This window comes from Lissotriton helveticus, chromosome 8 (genome assembly GCF_964261635.1).
Source record: "Lissotriton helveticus chromosome 8, aLisHel1.1, whole genome shotgun sequence".
Lineage (NCBI taxonomy): Eukaryota > Metazoa > Chordata > Amphibia > Caudata > Salamandridae > Lissotriton > Lissotriton helveticus.
This window is the reverse complement of record NC_136069.1, coordinates 158454385-158472230: the sequence shown is the minus strand read 5'-3', so window position 1 is coordinate 158472230 and position 17846 is coordinate 158454385. Positions and strand designations below refer to the sequence as shown.

General features: G+C 46.0%; 1 protein-coding gene across 1 annotated transcript in view; it reads left to right on the top strand.

Annotated features, from left to right (window-relative positions):
* The window catches only part of UMODL1 (uromodulin like 1), a 621262-nt gene that overhangs the window by 251721 nt on the left and 351695 nt on the right, over nucleotides 1-17846 (top strand). Inside the window, exon 8 of the mRNA XM_078658858.1 lies at nucleotides 8640-8897. Coding sequence (XP_078514984.1) covers nucleotides 8640-8897 — 258 coding nt within the window. The remainder of the gene's footprint in view (nucleotides 1-8639; nucleotides 8898-17846) is intronic.

Genomic DNA, 17846 nt, shown 5'->3' with positions numbered 1-17846 from the left:
GAGACCTGTTGTGTAAATTGAATTGTACTATATACTGTACACCTCAGGGAGTGGAGGTATTGACCAATGATGATGACGCAGATTTCAAAGTTGCAAACTCAAGAATATGCGTGGAGCTGTACCCTACTTTGACAGTAGATGAGCTCCCCTGGGACTTGAGAGAGACAGTGGCACCAGAAGTATGGGATTTCACTGGGGAAGAGATTGGATTGGTCAAAGGGGTGGACCCAGTGAAAATTGTAGTGAAACCGCATGCTGAGTTCCCAAGAACACCCCAATATAAATTGACTCCAGAAACGATTGCAGGCATAAAACCCGTGATCGAGTCCATGATTAAACAGGGAATACTGAAAGAAATCGTGGGTAGTCCATGCAACTCCCCGATTATGGGTCTGCAGAAACCAAATGGGAAATTTCGGATAGTACAGGACCTTCGAAAGATTAATAACATAGTCGTTTCGTGTTGTCCAGTGGTACCGAATCCATCAGTGATACTGTTTCAGATTCCATTCCAAGCTGAGTGGTTCACTGTGATCGATCTTTGTCAGGCTTTCTTTTCGATCCCTCTGGACGAAGAAAGCCATTTTCTTTTCGCATTTAAGCTGGAAAATCGCGTCCTAACATGGTGTCGTATCCCTCAGGGGTATACAGAGAGCCCATCGATCTTTAACCAGCTTTTGAAGAAAAATCTTGAAAGTCTAGTGCTGCCCCAGAAGTCAGTTCTGGTCCAGTACATAGACGACCTCCTCGTGGCGTCAGAAACAGAAGAAGCTTGCAGGGAGGACTCCATTGCTTTGTTAAATCACCTAGCTGCCAATGGGCACAAGGTGTCCCCGGGAAAATTGCAGTACTGCCTGACAGAAGTGCAGTACTTGGGACACAGAATAGAGAAAGGCAAACGAAAGGTGTCACCAGACAGGATAGAGGCGATCATGAAAATGAATGCGCCTAAGACACAGAGAGAGGTCAGGATGTTCCTAGGGATGGTGGGTTATTGCCGACAGTGGATCGTGAACTTTTCACTGAAAGCAAAGCCCTTGCAAAAACTGACGCACAAGGAGGTGAGCGATCCGGTACCATGGGACAAAGACTGTTTGATGGCATTCCTACAGCTGCGAGAGGACCTGTGTCGTGCTCCGGCATTGGGAATGCCTGATTACAATAAACCATTTTTTCTTTACTGTTGTGAGAGAGAAGGTTGCGCGTTGTCTGTGTTAGTCCAAATCCATGGGAATGCCCGTAGACCAGTTGCTTATTTCTCGGCTACTTTAGACCCAGTAGCCGCAGCGTTGCCCGGATGTCTCAAATCCGTTGCTGCAACGGGTGTCAGCATTGAGAGATGTGAAAATATCGTCATGGGGCACCCGTTAGAGGTGTGCGTGCCCCATTCTGTTGAACTGTTGATGACCAGGACCAAAACACAGCATCTGACCAACAGCAGGCTCACGCGATATGAGCAAGTTATTCTTGCTGCAGAGAATGTGACCCTCAAGAGATGCTCTGTTTTGAACCCTGCTACCTTGATGCCACTCCCTAATGATATCGAGGATGATGATGAATGTACAGACCATGACTGCCTTGATGTGACTGAACTATGCACCAAACCCAGACCCGACATCGTAGATGAGCCACTGACCGACCCAGACGAAATTTTCTTTGTCGATGGCTCATGTGTAAGAGACGAAGTTGGGCAGTTGAGAGCAGCTTATGCTGTTTGTGCAATTGCTGGAGTTGTGGAAGCTGGGTGCCTGGAAGGAGTACACTCCGCTCAGGTAGCCGAGATTGTTGCCTTGACACGTGCTTGCTTGGCAAGCAATCAAATTCGAGTCACCATATACACCGACAGCCAATATGGTTATGGGGTAGTTCATGATTACGGGCAGTTATGGTCTCAAAGAGGGTTCATGACCTCTTCAGGCTCCCCCATTCGCAATGGAGAGTTTGTGCGCCTGTTGTTAGAGGCGTTGCAATGCCCAGCAGGTATCGCAGTTGTAAAGTGCACCGCACATACCAGAAATGAGGACTTCGTTTCGAAAGGCAATAGATATGCTGATGAAGTTGCGCGGTATTGCGCGGAACAAGGGTACTCTTTCACAGAGGTGGAAGTGGGTGGAATAAATGTAAGGACTGAATTAGCCATGATACTGGAAACTGTTGATACTTGGGATGAACTGTCAAACATGCAAGAAAATGCTCCTGATATTGAAAAAGAAACATGGGAAAAGGCAGGATGTGTAATGGGTGAGTCCCATTTTTGGGTCTCAGCAGACGGCAGAGCAGTGTTGCCCAATGAGATGGTGAGTCCAATGGCCAGACTCATACATGGTCCCGTACACTTAGGGAGAGATGCTATGCTGAGAGTGTTTAGACAGACTTGGTACAATCCTAAGTTTAGAATAGCAGCAGAAGCAGTGTGCCAGCGTTGTGTGACCTGTCAGCAGCTGAACGTAGGAAAAAGAACACCAGTTGCACTGAGCCACATAGGAAGGTCTGGAGGTCCATTCAATAGAATGCAGATAGATTTCATTGAAATGCCAAGGTGCAACCGCCTCCGCTATGTCCTGGTGGTTGTTTGTGTGTTCTCCAGATGGGTTGAGGCATACCCTACACGTAGGTGCGACACCCTCACAGTGGCCAAGTTACTGCTTAGGGAACTCATTCCGCGCTTCGGGGTGCCGGCCTTTTTGGAATCAGATAGGGGAACACATTTTAACAGCGAGCTTGTGAAAATGATTTGTGCAGCTCTGAATATCGATCAGAAGTTGCATTGCAGTTACCGACCAGAAGCCTCAGGAATTGTGGAGCAGATCAATGGCACGATCAAGGCCAGAATAGCCAAAGTTTGTTCCTCAACGACCCTGAGTTGGCCTGACGCCCTGCCATTGGTTCTCATGAGCCTTCGTAGTACCCCAGACAGAAGAACGGGGTTATCACCACATGAGGTGTTAATGGGGAGAGCAATGAGGCTGCCATCTGTCCCAACTACTGCACTGTTAAATATCACAGATGATATGATCCTGGACTATTGTAAGGGGCTGTCTGACGCCATTCGTTCTGTGTCCCTTCAGGTGCAGGCTGCCGAGGTTCCATCGTGCCAGGGCCCGTGCCATGACCTGTACCCTGGGGACTGGGTCCTGGTGAAAAAACATGTGAGAAGAAGCTGCTTGGATATTCGTTGGCGTGGGCCCTTCCAGATCATCCTGATCACGAACACAGCTGTGAAGGTGGGAGGCCTGCCCAATTGGATCCACGCGTCACATACGCGAAGGGTTCCAGCACCTCGGGAAGAAACAGCTCCTCTCTCGGATAGACGTCCAGCAGAGGACCGAGAAGCCATAGAGGGGGCTAGCCAAGCTGTAGAGGTGCCAGCGGAAGCAGGGAACGAGTCTGACCAAGCTGAGGACGGTCAGTACAACAGCGAAACAGACGACGCTACAGAAGGAGAAAGTAGCTGGGAGTACGAGTCAGACACTGACAGGTCTGACCGGGAGCGAGAACAGACAAGAAGGAGAAGGAGTAGAAGGGCACGTGGAGAAGCTAATTGGCCGCAAAGAAGGAGCTCTAGCCTGAGGTCAACTCCAGAGGTAACCCTTCCTCCGATATCAGAAGACTCAGACCCGGAAGAAGGTGCTCAGGGCGCTGAAGCACCAGACCGAAGAAGGTCAAGAAGAGTGCGTGTGCCTAACAGAAGATACTCCACACCTGAGTGGACATATCTGGCGACAAATGTCTGTGAAACCGGAGACAGGGAGGATCCGAGCGGTGGTGGTGTCCAGTTCTGAGCCCATTGTCACCGTGGAAATACGACTGTTGGTACCCGGAGTCGAACAAGAAGGGTCACTAACATTCATGCTCCCCAGACCTCCCCGCCTCAGCAAGTTAAAACACATGTTTCTCTCAGAATTGCAATTCCCCGACTTTGGTACAACGATAACAGCACATGAAGAGCACAATCTTCGTTTGGAAATACTGAACTATGCTATTGAAGCTACAGGCACAAACCTGATAGTAGACTGTTAAAGGACTTTGTAAATAAAGCAAGCAGAAAAAGAAGATTACCTAGCGCCCAGGAAGCAGAGAATATTAGGGAACTTCCCTTGAGTTGATGGAGAAGGGCTAGGGTTGTCTTTATTGAACTGTTAAAGGACTTTTGCGAAGAAGGTTGTCAGCTTCCAGTTGTGTGGATTCTAAAGATAAAAGGATTAAAAAGAGACTGTAAAGGAACGAGAAGAAAAGAACTTTTTGCCAAGATAAGAGAGAGCCATATTGTCTGACGAAATGGAAGCCGGCACCCAGAACCGCAGAGCTAAATGTATAATAGGTACACTAATAGTAGGAGTGATAATATTAATAGCTTTAGTGGTAACAATTTCTTATGTAAAGGGACATGAGGAAGAGGCAAAGGTAACTGATGTGAATTCTGTAGAAACGCTTACACCTACTGTTGCTGGTGAGAAAAGGGAAAACACTCAAGAGAAAGCGTTATTAGCTGCAGAAGCCCGCAGGTTACACGTAGATGAGTCCCAAGGAGACTTTAGGTCAAATGCTTATGCTAAACTCTTATATGAATACGTGGATGCCATGGAGGTTAAGGATTGTTACGTCTGCATGCAGTTGCCGGCGTCTGTAGATGAAGGCATTCGATATCATCACCTCCCGCTGACATATGGCATTACATGTAGCTTATTGCTTAGTATATTTTATGAGAGAGATAGTTTTGAATACTATTTCTCCAATTATGATTCAGTGTTGCCAGAAGTCCCAAATTATAAGCAGATGAACAAATGGGATTATTGGAAGAGTGAAGACAGATTGGCCAAGTTCTTCATTCCTTGGATTACCTTAGATACTTCACATGCCCGTAGAAATAACCTGACATGCAAGGTGTCAGAAGTCGAGAAGAAGTTCATAGGGCAGGTGGATGATCGTTACAGGAGACAAAAGATTTTGAAAAAATCAGGACAATGGAAAACAGATTGGACCGAGGAAGAGAAGGCACACAAGAGAAAGGGTAGTAGTGGTCCAATAGCTTTAGATAAGACGCAGAGAGGAAAGCTATGTCTTCACCGAGCCAAAACGTATTATGAAAATGTATACGTGGGAGAAGTCGACTGTGAACATGCTTTCAATATAGAGTACTATACTAAAGATTTCCTGAAGGGAATGCAAGTGATTCCAAATGTGTATTTTGTATGTGGAAGAAATGCCTACGTGAGACTACCTGACAACTGGTATGGATCATGTTACTTAGCAATTGTCTTCCCCAAAATATATCATGCACAAGACTTAGTGATCATTGAGGGCAAGACATCTTCGAGGGGAAGGAGAGATGTAGGAGATGCAGAAATGGTTGGAGATGTCTTTGGAGCTATGTTCCCTCTTTTGGGTCTAATCCTTAATGATGTTAAAATTAGACGGCTGGCAACAGTCGTCGACAGGTTGTCTGCCAGCACTGCTCAGTCCTTAATGCTGGTAGAAGGAGAGATGCAATCGATAAGGGCTATGGTTCTTCAGAACCGTCTTGCGTTAGATGTCCTACTAGCAAAAGAGGGCGGAGTCTGTAAGGCTTTGAAGGTCCAGGAATGCTGCACTTACATTCCAGACAATTCAAAACCCCTTGAGAAGGTTATTAGGAACATAACTGATATTCACAAGGAGATCGAAGATTTGAGTAGAGAAAATGTCTGGGAAAAGGTGGGCCACGGAATGAGTGCAGTTGGAGGGTGGATTTCCACCTTAGGCAAAAGCTTTGTGTGGTATATACTAAAACCTGTCATCATAATATTGATCTGTGGGATCATATTGTGGGGATTGGTGAGGGTATTCAAATGGTACAGAGCAAGAAGGTCAGAAAGGGCCCAAAGAGAGCAGCTGCAGAGATTGGCTGCCATACAAGATAATCAGTACAGGAGTCTGAGGGCTCTGGAAGCGCAGAGACAAGTTATGCTACCAATAACTGCAGTTTAAATGTTAGTGATGACCCCGAGAGGTCATCAAAGGGGGGAACTGAGAGAGCGCAAACTGACCTAAATGTATGAGTGCATCACACTTACCTGTAGTAAGCACAAATCATGAGGAGAAATGCCATGAGTGCTAATAGTATCTGTAATTATATTCTGAATGTATAGCTAATGTAGAGATTTAAGTAGAAGTGGAACTAATACAGAAATGTGTGACACTATATGATTTTAGTAGATGTGATTATTTCTGAATCCATGTCGTGTAGCTGTTAAAATGTAAGATGGTATGTGGTTAAACGCAGAATGTGGTAGGCCTCAGGGCCAGAGCTAAAAGGGAAGGTGTTTCTTTTCACGACATAGATTGTATTAATGTTTTGGTCATTGCATTAAATGGGCCATGATTTATAGAGATGTTTATTGAATAATAGAATAAGAGTATTAACATGCTTTAATTAATGAAGAAGTTGAATGCTATAATCATGATGAGAAATATTGTAGGCCTGAAATGTTTTAACATTGATTTACACGTACATGTCTGGGCCAAGAAATGTTGCAAGCCTTTTTGGAGGTCTATGAGAGTTGGGTTCTTGGCTGCAGATGTCTGTCTGCAAGGAAAGGGGGGATCCAATTATAAATGAATGAATAGAGGTCTGTTCAGTAGACGGCCCAGACATGGAGGAGGGTTCCGGAATGTTTAAGGGGTATCAGCGGGCCGGAGAAGAGTCTGAGAAGCAAGGTCAACTCTAACGTATGAGGCCCAATACAAAGCATCATGGAAAAAGCCAGAAGCTACACCACGTGAGGGGCGTCTCGCAAGGGGCGTCTCAAATGTTGTTGACTGTTTTGTATTAGGGACAGCACCCCTGGGTGGAGTTAGAGCAGATACCTGAGGACCCTTTAGAGAGCGGATGGGTAGGCAGAGAGGGGTCATGACTGGAGAACTATAGGTTTTCACCAAGAGACTTAGAGTGAGTGACTTCCCTTGGGGGTCATTCACTGCTGACACCTTTGTTAGGTTGGGACTTGGTTAAGTAGGGATACCATCTAGAGCAGGGTAGGGACAGCCTAACCTGTGCGTTTTCCTCCAACTTAAATGAAGGAGAGATATGCGTCAATGCTGATAGCTTTATTATTCTTAGAACTTGTGTTAGTGATTTCCGTTGCTCGTTTGAGGGCTTTCCGAGAGCACATGTATGTAATTGGACCTGTGTATCTCGTGAATCTCATTCTGAGATGCCTGTATTTGCAGCTTATCATATCCTTACAATAAACTTTTGAAAGCTAGAAGTTGTTTGTGATCTTTGGGAGCAGAGTCCTTTATTGGGTGAACTAACTTGGAAATGGATGTACTTTCTTCCTCAAAGACAGGCAACAAAGGTTCAGTCGACCAGATCGAGGTTTAGATCAATAGATATAAGGTATCGATCAAAATCTCGCCCTTTCACTCCCAAGGCCCAGATCACATCTAAAGAACCATAATGCATCTTTTCTTGCAGGATACTTAGACAGTACCTTTGCATTAACAATGTGTAAGACAGGGACTGTCTGAAAACTCCCAGAACTGGTCATGTGTGAAATCCACAATTCCTATCTGCTAAGTGTTGGTGCGGGGCAGGAAACCCCAGTCATTGTTCACTGGTCTCAGGCCACTTCCGTTGTACAATGAAAAATCATTGTCCAATTGAAGGGGTCTCAATCCAGTGGAGACCAAGAAAAACGCGCGTGCGCACATGGGAGAAGCTCTCTGGTCTCTGCCCGCATCAAATAGCGGGTATAACTCGCATTTCAGGAATTAAAAGTATACTGTGCTCAAACAAGCTCATGGGGGCCCACAATAAATGTAAGAGGCACCTGGGAAGCCTAAAAAATAAACAGCATAAAGGCAACCTTAGATCAACATCATTGTAACTGCAGTGTTGGGAGAGTGGATGGAGATTGTACCAAGCAAGCCTTGCGATTGCTTCGAGTAGTTTTGCATTATTCGTGTAATATTACCTGTAAGTAGTGGGGTGCAGTCTGAAGTTGGACCCCCTACATTTCCCCACTGATAATTGAGTACGCCTATTGCCATATGTATTTCCATGTGTTGTATTTAGCAATGTCTCGTAATGAAAGTACTTTTACAGGTTAAAGTAAAAACTTACTGGGCAATGAGTTATTAATTTTGATTATATGCTTACCTGAGTCTACTACCTCCTCTGCAAATAAGGGTTTTTTACTGCTCGGATTCGCTATCCTGAGAGTCAAGTATCACAAGGGGCGTATTTGGTGTTCGCTTTTGAGTCCAACAGTAAAATTGGTGTCAGGACAGAGGAAAAAAGGCTGCTATTGTATCATTAGAGCCCTGATTGCCCGGTGACTCCTGAAAAAGTTTCCACGGTAGCCAATTATGTACTGAAGATCCCTTATAATAGTGAGAGCTTAATCGTCACTTCGTCAGCCAGCAACTGTTGTCTCTCAAAAACCTTCACCAGTCACAGACGTTTTTACATTGTTTGGGTTTTTGATGTCATTGGCGTGCATATGCAATATAATGTTCAGTCATCACTAATAACAAATCATTTCTATGTTTTGATGAAAAAAACAAACGCGGAAACTTTTAATTTGTTCTGTACACATTAGAGATGCAATTGAATGTATCCACTGATTTTGCAAAACTCTTTTCTTGTGCATTTGTAGACTGCTCAAGATTGACTGACCTCAGCATCTTCAATGTAGCTGCTGACAGATTCCAAATGTCTTGGAGTATGAATTCCTCACTGAACCATACGTTTCAAGTGGAGCTCCGCAGCATGTCGGGAACGCCAGTGACTGTCAGCACCAACGCCATGCACATGGTAGTCAGTGGACTTGAAGCAGGGACGCTTTACAATGTGTCGATAACCTATCAGGACTGCGCAGGGCATGGCCACACTTTGACAGAAAAAGTCAAAACTGGTAAGCATATTTTGCATGCTATAAAATATTGTATTATAGGAAAACCTCGAATAACCATAAGGTGTGTCTGGGAAACATTTGGAGACCCTTGGCCGAGGACTGAATTGGTTGCATCACTTTGATAAAAAAGAAACTTCATTATTCACTGAACATCAGCGTCATCTATTCTATTGAAAAGTAAACCCTAAACTATCAAATAAATCACTTAATATGCATACCCTGGAGGTTCTGAAACCTGAAAACAAAGCCTCAAAGAACTTGGACTTTAGGAACACAGAACAAAGTTAGACAAGCCTTTGAAGAGGTCCCGCATGCCAATGGAAGTATCATTTACACCTACTTTAATAATCTAATTTATGTCAATTATAATGGTGCTAAATGTTATGTGGTCGAGCCGGAGCCAGTGCGCATCCGCACTCTGCAAGGCTTCTTGTGGCTTCTCCGGGTGGGTCTGACTCCCCCCCAAGCATAGGATTGGCTTTTGCGTGTGTCTTTCAAGAATGAAAGTACGCAAATGGCTAAAGGCGGGTGCATGTCTCACCATTTTTTTTTAATGTTAACCACAACGGCGTTTTGCTCTCGGGAGCGAGCAGCGGCACGCAGGGCGGCAGCTGCATTCCAGTGCCCGTCCCCACCACTCCTCTTGAGCTGCTTGTTTATTATTATTGGCTACGCAGATGTTGAAAACCCGTAGAGCTCAGCTCAGTCATGACAAATTAGTAGCTCTCTTGTGCTTATTGTAATTATGGACTATTCACAGGCATGATTAGGTCTCACAAATTTATTTAGCACGCTCAAAAATCAGCATCAGATCCTTAAAATAAATCATTAGCGCAGAAGGAAATCGGAATCGTGTTCCGAGGGGGTCCAGCGGAATGCACTTGGCTGGGCCTATCTTTCATGCATAGCGTCGGCTCTACTGTCCCTGCAACACAACAAGCGCAACAAGCATTTGCAATGCAATAGGTCTCGCATTAATAAAGTGTCAGGTATTGGTATTGTAAATGACAATTTTTTTTAATATGTGTTTGCTTTGAAAATATATAAATTAATAGCATTGTTATTCACAAAGCCAATAGCTTACACTTTCCTAATGCGAGTCCTATTGGCTATGGCAATGCTTGTTGGTAGCAAGCAAGGACAGTGCTGTTGTGGTGCTGAGTGATGATGTGGTTGGGCTGAGTGATGTGGTGGTGTATTAGAGTGATGTGGTGGTGTCCCAGAGTGATGTGGTGGTGTCCCAGAGTGATGTGGTGGTGTCCCCAAATGATGTGGTGGTGTCCCTGAGTGATGTGGTGGTGTCCCTGAGTGGTACCCCTGAGTGATGTGGTGGTGTTCCTGAGTGATGTGGTGGTGTCCCTGGGTGATGTGATGGTGCCCCTGAGTGGTACCCCTGAGTGATGTGGTGGTGTTCTTGAGTGATGTGGTGGTGTCCCTGAGTGATGTGGTGGTGTCCCTGAGTGATGTGCAGTGCGCCAGGTTACGCGTATTATAGTCAGGCGGCTATGTATGTACCACAAGCTAAGTGCATATGGGCAACAACAGGTGTGCAATCGTCAAGGCAACTGTGGAAGCAACTAGTCCAGCGTGAAATGTCACAAAACAGGGAGAACCGCACCCACACACGATACATGCATGATGTTTGCTGGAGCAAAGTGCACGTTCATCAGTAAACAACACGAGTGATGACGAAAAGCTTAAACAAGTGAAGAGCGCGCACCGAACAGAACGTGGGAAGAGAGACTCAAGGGGGCGTTCATCCCTCGGAAGGTATCGCTATCAGCTAGTTATCCTGCGTGTGATGGAACGTCAGGAATGTAGGAAACGGCCTCATGCGGCGAGGCTTCCACAGTCGGCATGGCTCCCAGGCAAAATACAGGGCATGAAAAAGAGACTAAAGGATAAAGCAATGCACACGAAAAGAACGCATCGGAAAGCGATGTAAGGATATTGTGCCCGCACCCAAGATTACTGTGGTGTTGGCATGTTTGAAAATCAGAAACCTTCGTGCGGAATGCAACAAAGTAATATGCTAGTCAGTATGAAAGAGAGAAAAAGTGTGGGGTGGGGGCGGAGAGTGGTGCAGCAGCACAGAGACTGAAACTAAAAATAAAAAAAAAGCTCTCTGTATTGCGTGGCGCAGGAGCCCATTCCTTTGAAGTATGATGGGGGTGGGGGGGCGGCTTCCTTTGAAGGCTGATGCCCAGGCTCAGACAAATGGTGGTGTGCGAGCGGCTTCCTTTCAAGTCTGATGCGGGGGGCACAAATGGTGGTGTGTTATGTGGCTGGCTCTGTGCACGCGCATAGATCACATGAACTGTATGCGATCCGCAGCCGTTTTGGTAGACTTTTCTTTTCCACTTACTATAATCTCGCCGGAGCAATGCGCAAGCGCATTGGCTCAGGCGAGACCTAAAAACCACAGGGACAGGGAGCTCGCCTCGGAAGCAGGCAGCATCGGTGCCTGCGACAGAAGTGCAGAAAATGTGGACTGTTGTGTTATTGAATGCGTCCGACGGCTGTATCCCCTCTCATTCTGTCTCCCTCCTTGGCCCCTCGCCCCATCTTCCTTTACTCTCCAAGGGCTCAAAGCATACAATTATGTGCCAGTCTGCCTTTGCCAACCTAGTAAACATCTGGCTTGCTGGAAACAGAGGCTCACGGGTATTCATAAATACAAATGAATGTATCCTTTAGAGGTTGACATATGGCTGAGATCGTAATGGGGATCGTGATGTGGTTGAAGTTTAAGTTCAATCAATATTTTTGATTTCCTGTCTTTGGCTCCTGCTCCTTCCTCCTCTGCTAGCTACCTCCTGCCTCATCCTCCCAACCTCCTCTTACAAATCAAAATTAATGACCACAGTTTTTAGCTTTAGAAGATGCACGACATGCAGACAGTGATTTCTTGGAAGCTTGGGATAGGGTTTCCGGCCATGCCAACTACAGGATCAGTTCATCCCAGTTTCTCACTGCTGTTGTTTTCCTTCCCTTCATACAGAATGGATAAGATAAAGTAGGCACTGTAAAAACAAACATTAACAATGCAATAGGTCTCGCATTTATGCGAGTTTGAGCTATTGGCAATGCAAATGACAATGCCTTTGATTTATGTTTTGGTGTTTAAAGCATAAATAAAAGGCATTGTCATTTACAATGTCAATAGCTTAAACTTGCATAAATACGAGACCTATTGCATTGCAAATGCTTGTTTTCTTTGTACCTTTTTATTATGGATAAATGATATGAGGGCTCATGGCTCTCAAAGTATACACTACTCTCTTCACTCTTCCATACAGACTTTACTCTGAATTAGGTAGGAGTCTTATTAAATCTCAACAGCTTTAACACCTGTCAGGAGTCTACATTATCACGAAGAATAAAATAACTTTTAACACATCTTGATTGGAATACTATATTCCATCTAATCTAGGAGCAATACTTGCATCAGTGCGTATGGCCCCTTCTAACACTGATCAATTAATTAAGCCTGAGTAGAAGAGTCAAACCTGGGGAGTCCTACCTAGCACCCTACCAGTTGGACTTCCATCACAGTTACTTAGTGGTAGTGCTAAACTGATTAGGCACAGATGAACATCCTGTTTTAAAATGTAAATCAACCAGTCGGCCACACACTGGAATGGCAAAGGATAGTACAGCAGAGGGTTCCACATGGATCTTGCTGTCCTGGCTGACTTAAAAAAGATGCCATCAGAGACCCAATTAGCAGGAATGGGCATATATTTTACAGTCTACAGCATTCTGGTTCTAGTCCTGGATCACCGCGCTTAAACTCATGTCCTAGATTACAGTGATTTGTAGGTGGAAACAGTTGACTGGACTTTGGTGTCCTCACCGACAGGGAGTCACCTGGTAGCATTACTCATTGTTGGGCAGATTGTTGAGTTCTGCATTAGCTTTGGTGTGGCACAGCAGTAATTGAATACACACATACGGCAGATTACAAGTGCTGTCATCAGAGCTTCATAGCTAAACCATGCCATGCCTGAGGCTGACCCATTGCGTATGTTCATTCACTGCTCAGCCTTTCTCCAGCCTGTATTGGGTAGTATCAATTAGGAAATCTTGCTCAAAATGCAAAATGTGGACACGGAAGGGGAAGGAAACCATGCTGAAACCTGGGTACCAATACTCAAGAGCATCTGCCAGAAACAGGAACGTTTTATTTGGGGGGGGGGGGGGGGGGATCATGATCCCCTTATTAGCGCTGACACAGTAGGGGGTCTGTGTGTTTCTTTTTCCCACTTCAGTGCATACTCTGTTAACATCAGAGTCCAGCGAATACTCAATTACTAACCTGTGTTTACGAACTCTGCTGTCTGCAGCCCATGCATTAACTAGGAGATGTTTAGCCTCTCCCTGAATGAAGTTAAATACATTCGTAACACGGAGTTTCTCCAACTAATGCGGCAAACACTAGGGAATTGTGCACTTTCAGGGGCAGTAACTAAGCACACGTTATAAGACCTTTTTACATTTTTGGTTGTTTTTTTTTTGTTTAAATTTATTTGATTGGTTTCAGAGAAAAACAAATACAGTACAGTGCAGTAATGAGTCCACGAGAGGATAAACTGGCATAGCCTCTTTGTATAGCACTGCAAATAACCTGCATAGGTCGTCTGGCCCCACCAGTGTTCTCGTGTTGTGCCACCATAGTAATTTGTGGCTCTAGACAAAGATCTTCCATGAAGCCAAGTCAACAATAACAAAATTAACAATCCCCCCTCCCGCCCCCGAAACCACCCCCTCCCCAACCAGTGTGCCGATGAGTGTGAATGGGATGTATCGTGGGTGTGGCGTGCTCACGGCGCCTCTGTCTCAGATGCTGTGGTGGCTTGGTTTGTATCTGTCAGGCGTAGTAGGCGGAGGTATCTTGGGCACGTTATTTCGTTAAATTCGTGGGAGAGAAGCGTTAGCAGTGGCTGCCAGACCATGTGGAATGTGGCTGTGGACTGCATGAGTGTGGCTTGGATGCGTTCCATCCCAAGTGTATACCAAAGTTTGTGCAACCAGCCCGTGTGAGTGGGCCGTGTGTTAGTCCTCCAAAGAGTTAGGATGTGTTGGGAGGGTGCTTGCAGTGCTAAACCCATTTGTTGCCCCCTAATGGATTTTAGAGGGAAAGTGAGCGTGTTCGGGAGTCCTAGAATTGTGTAGGCTGGGAACCGTGGGATTTCCGTTTCTAGGGAATTGTCTATGTCGTTAAGGGCAGTTGTCCAATACGCTTTGACTTCTGTGCATTCCCATAGGAGGTGCGTCAAAGTGCCTACTTCACCACACCCTCTCCAGCAGGACGTGCTCCGGGATGGATTTCCCTTATGCAGCCTAGCAGGGGTGAGATACCAATACGTGGCAATCTTCATGGCTGTCTCTCTGCCCGCTGTATTCCTAGCTGTATGGTTGGCCCTGTAGTGTATTGACTGGCAGTCTCGAAGCGTCAATGTTCTCCCTAACTCCCCTTCCCAGCGCCTCTGTCCAGGGGAACGATGTGTCTTAGAGGGAGGGGAGAGCAACCTATAAAGATCTGTAATCAGGCCACGGTCTGAGTCTTTTGTAACTAGCCATTTCTAAAATCCCGTCATGAGCCTACCAACTAAGGGACTAACTACGGCTTGCGTGAACCAATGTCTGAGTTGAAAATATTGAAAAAGCTGTGGCGATTTGACGTCGTAGACCTGTGACACTGTGGAGTGCGGCATAAAGCCCTCTAAGTCAAAAAGATGCCCTGCCGATCTACAGCTGGAGCCTCGCCATTGAAGGAACGAACGGTCGTCAGTACCTGGGGGGAAATCAGGATTATTCAACAAAGGAGTTAGCTGCGATGGGAAAGATGTGAGCTCTTGCTTAGTAGCCACCGAGTTCCATACTCCCAGTATGGTTTGTGTGACGGGTGATTTCTGAAGGTAGCGCGGTCTGTGTGCGCGGCGAAGGAATGGTATTTTCCACAAGGAGGTTTGGGCCATAGCCCTATCTTGGAAGAGCCACCTCTTCTCCGATTCTGGCCTGATCCACTCCACTAGATATCTCAGCTGCGTCACTTGAAAGTATTGTTGTAGATTGGGAATCCCTAGACCCCCTCCTCCATCCCTCAAAAATGTAGCTGTTTGTTCATTCGCGGTCTCTTCCCCCCCCCCAGATGAAGTGCTGGATCGCTGCTTGCAGTGTTTTAATAGTCCCAACTGGGGGGAACACAGGAATGGTCTGACAGATATATAGTATCTTGGGGAGTGCCGACATTTTCACGGCCCCAATCCTCCCCAGCAGCGACAGTGGTTGCTTCTTCCAGTGCCCCAGATCGTTATGGATCTGCGATATTATGTTGGCATAATTCAAAGCTACTGTCCAGTCTGTCGATGGCGTGAGGGTAATGCCTAGGTAGGAGAGCTGCATCTGAGTTAGCAATCCCCCTCCATACGCGGGTGCTCCGTGCTGTGTGTGGGCGTTTTTACCCAGTGGTAACAGCAGCGACTTCCCTTTGTTTATCTTGAGACTTGACACCCTACCGAAGGCCTCCATTTCCTCCAGGAAGGCCGGCACCGAGCGCTCGGGACTGTCAAGTGCCGCTAAAATATCGTCGGCATATAGGCCGATTGGGTGTGGCTTCCTGCCGAAAATTATGCCTCAGATATCAGGGTTGTCGCGCACTCTCTGTGCTAGCGGCTCAACATATTGCGCGAGCAGGAGGGGCAAAAGCAGGCACCCATGCCTAGTGCCGTGTTGGATTTCGAAGGGACTGGAGCATAATCCGTTGAGATGGATCAGCGCCTGTGGGTAACGATAGTAGCTTGCAAGCCACGCTTGAAAGCGCTCCCCACACACCCAGATTTATCAGAACCTTCCCTAGAAAGCTCCAATTGATGCAATAAAACGCCTTCTCAGCATCGATGGCTAAGAGTACCGAGTTTGATTGTTGGAAATGGGATTGTCAATTAAGTGGAGGACGCGCTTGGTGTTGTCACTGCATTGTCTGCCGGGGATAAAACCCAATTGGTCCGGATCTATGATCCCCGGGAGGCAAGGTCCGAGCCTCGAGGCCAGCACCCCCATAAAAAGTTTGAGGTCAAGATCAAGTAGGGTAATCGGCCGATAAGCGGAGCACTGGGTGGCGTCCTTGCCCGGCTTAGGCAGCACTATTACATCAGCCTCCAGCATATCAGGTGGGATGGAACCGGGGCCCTATAACGGTACCCCCAGGGGGTCCCGCAGCTGCCGCCAGTTACTCCCGGCACCTGCCGCCGATCTCACCGGTGCACCGGTTTCATGCCTGCCACGCCTCCAGGGCGGGAACCGGACCGCTGCAGCAAAGCGGCTTTTGGTCTGGTGGCTCTTGTGGGGTCAGGGTGCCCGCTGCACCGCTCTTGGCTCATGCAGCCGCCATGTCGCGGATGCAGACCCTAGCCCCGGCCGTACAGTGTCTATCGGGGCCCCAGGCAGCTCCCCAGCCGGGCACCTCTTTTCTTTATTGCTCTTGACTTCGAACCTTGTCAAGCTGGAGTGTTGTTGCGATATTAAGGCCAGAAAAGGGGACTTGGAGCGGGGAGCCTCAAGGTCTTGCTGCCGCTCAGGTCGCCATCTTGGCCATGCTCCCCATTTTTGGTTGTTTTAAGGCCAATAGGCTGCTCAGAAGGAACTGTTGAAGGTATCGTAAACAATTGTTTGCCTGAGGTACAAAACAATTTTGGTGTCACAAAGCCTGCGATTCGCAGATTCACATGGGTTGAGACTCCAAAAAAGCTATTTGTAATGTTTAAACCCATTTTGTGAGTTAGTGACAGTGTACGAAATCGCAAAATGTGTTAAGAAACCCATTATGAAGATTCGCTATTTGGAAGGGAGAGTTTCAGGGCTCCTCCTTCTAAACAGCAATTTGTTACGGGATAAATCAGTGTTTTGTGAGCGAAATCCAGTCCCAAACATAACATTTTTACTGTCACCTCAATAGAGGTAATAATCCTTTCACAAATGAGAAGGGTTTCCTTCCCATCTGTGAATGTTAAAAAAATGGTTGCTGGGGAGCAGGCAGTGGTTTGACAACTCTCAAGCAAACAAACAAAAACCTTCTTCTTTTTCAATGCAGACCTGTGTCTTTTAGGGAAAAAAGATGCATTTTAAACAAATACTACATTTAAAATGCAATCACAGATAAGTTGGTCTGCTGACCCCAGCAGGCCACCATCAATCTGATGGCATCCAATAGTAGTGAGACACAACTTCTGACCTATTTCGTGAATATTCATAAGGTTGGTCTGACTTTGAGTCGGAATTTTGTGAATCAACCTACTAGTACATAGGTTGGTTCGCAAAATTCCTTTTCATTCGGAAGTCGGTTTACAATTTGTGCTTGTTCAAATAACCAGTGTTGGTTATCTCTGTGTATCCTACTCTCCCTGACTATTGAATTCTACAAACACTTATCTGCTTTTAATTCCTGTATCAGCTCTGCTATACTGCTTTGCTTGTTACAAATTGGAAATAAAATTTCTCCTCCATGGTATTATTAATTTGATTTGATTGATATGAATTTTATAAAGCATGTGATTACCCCAAAGCAGGGTATCCTGACGATAGAAAACCAAGGGGCATATTAGCAAGGTGGGCGATATGAAATTATCGCCCTTTTTCGTCCGTTTTCGTACAAGAAGCGGCAATAATTTCTTCACCCTATTAGCAAGCTGTCGCTAACAGCAGTTAGCGACAGTTTATAGGCGATAGCGAGCGGTTTGGGGCCCGCTTTGCATGTCAGCGATATTTATCGCTAATGACATGCAAAGTGGGCGTACCCAACCTGATAGCGACTATTATATTAATAGTGAATAATAGTCTATCATTCACAATTGATGTAATACAAAGTGGCATACCAGCATCTGGAATCGGACTTTCACTGGCATCTTAGGTAAGTAAAATCACACTATTTTAAATGTATGTAGTGTG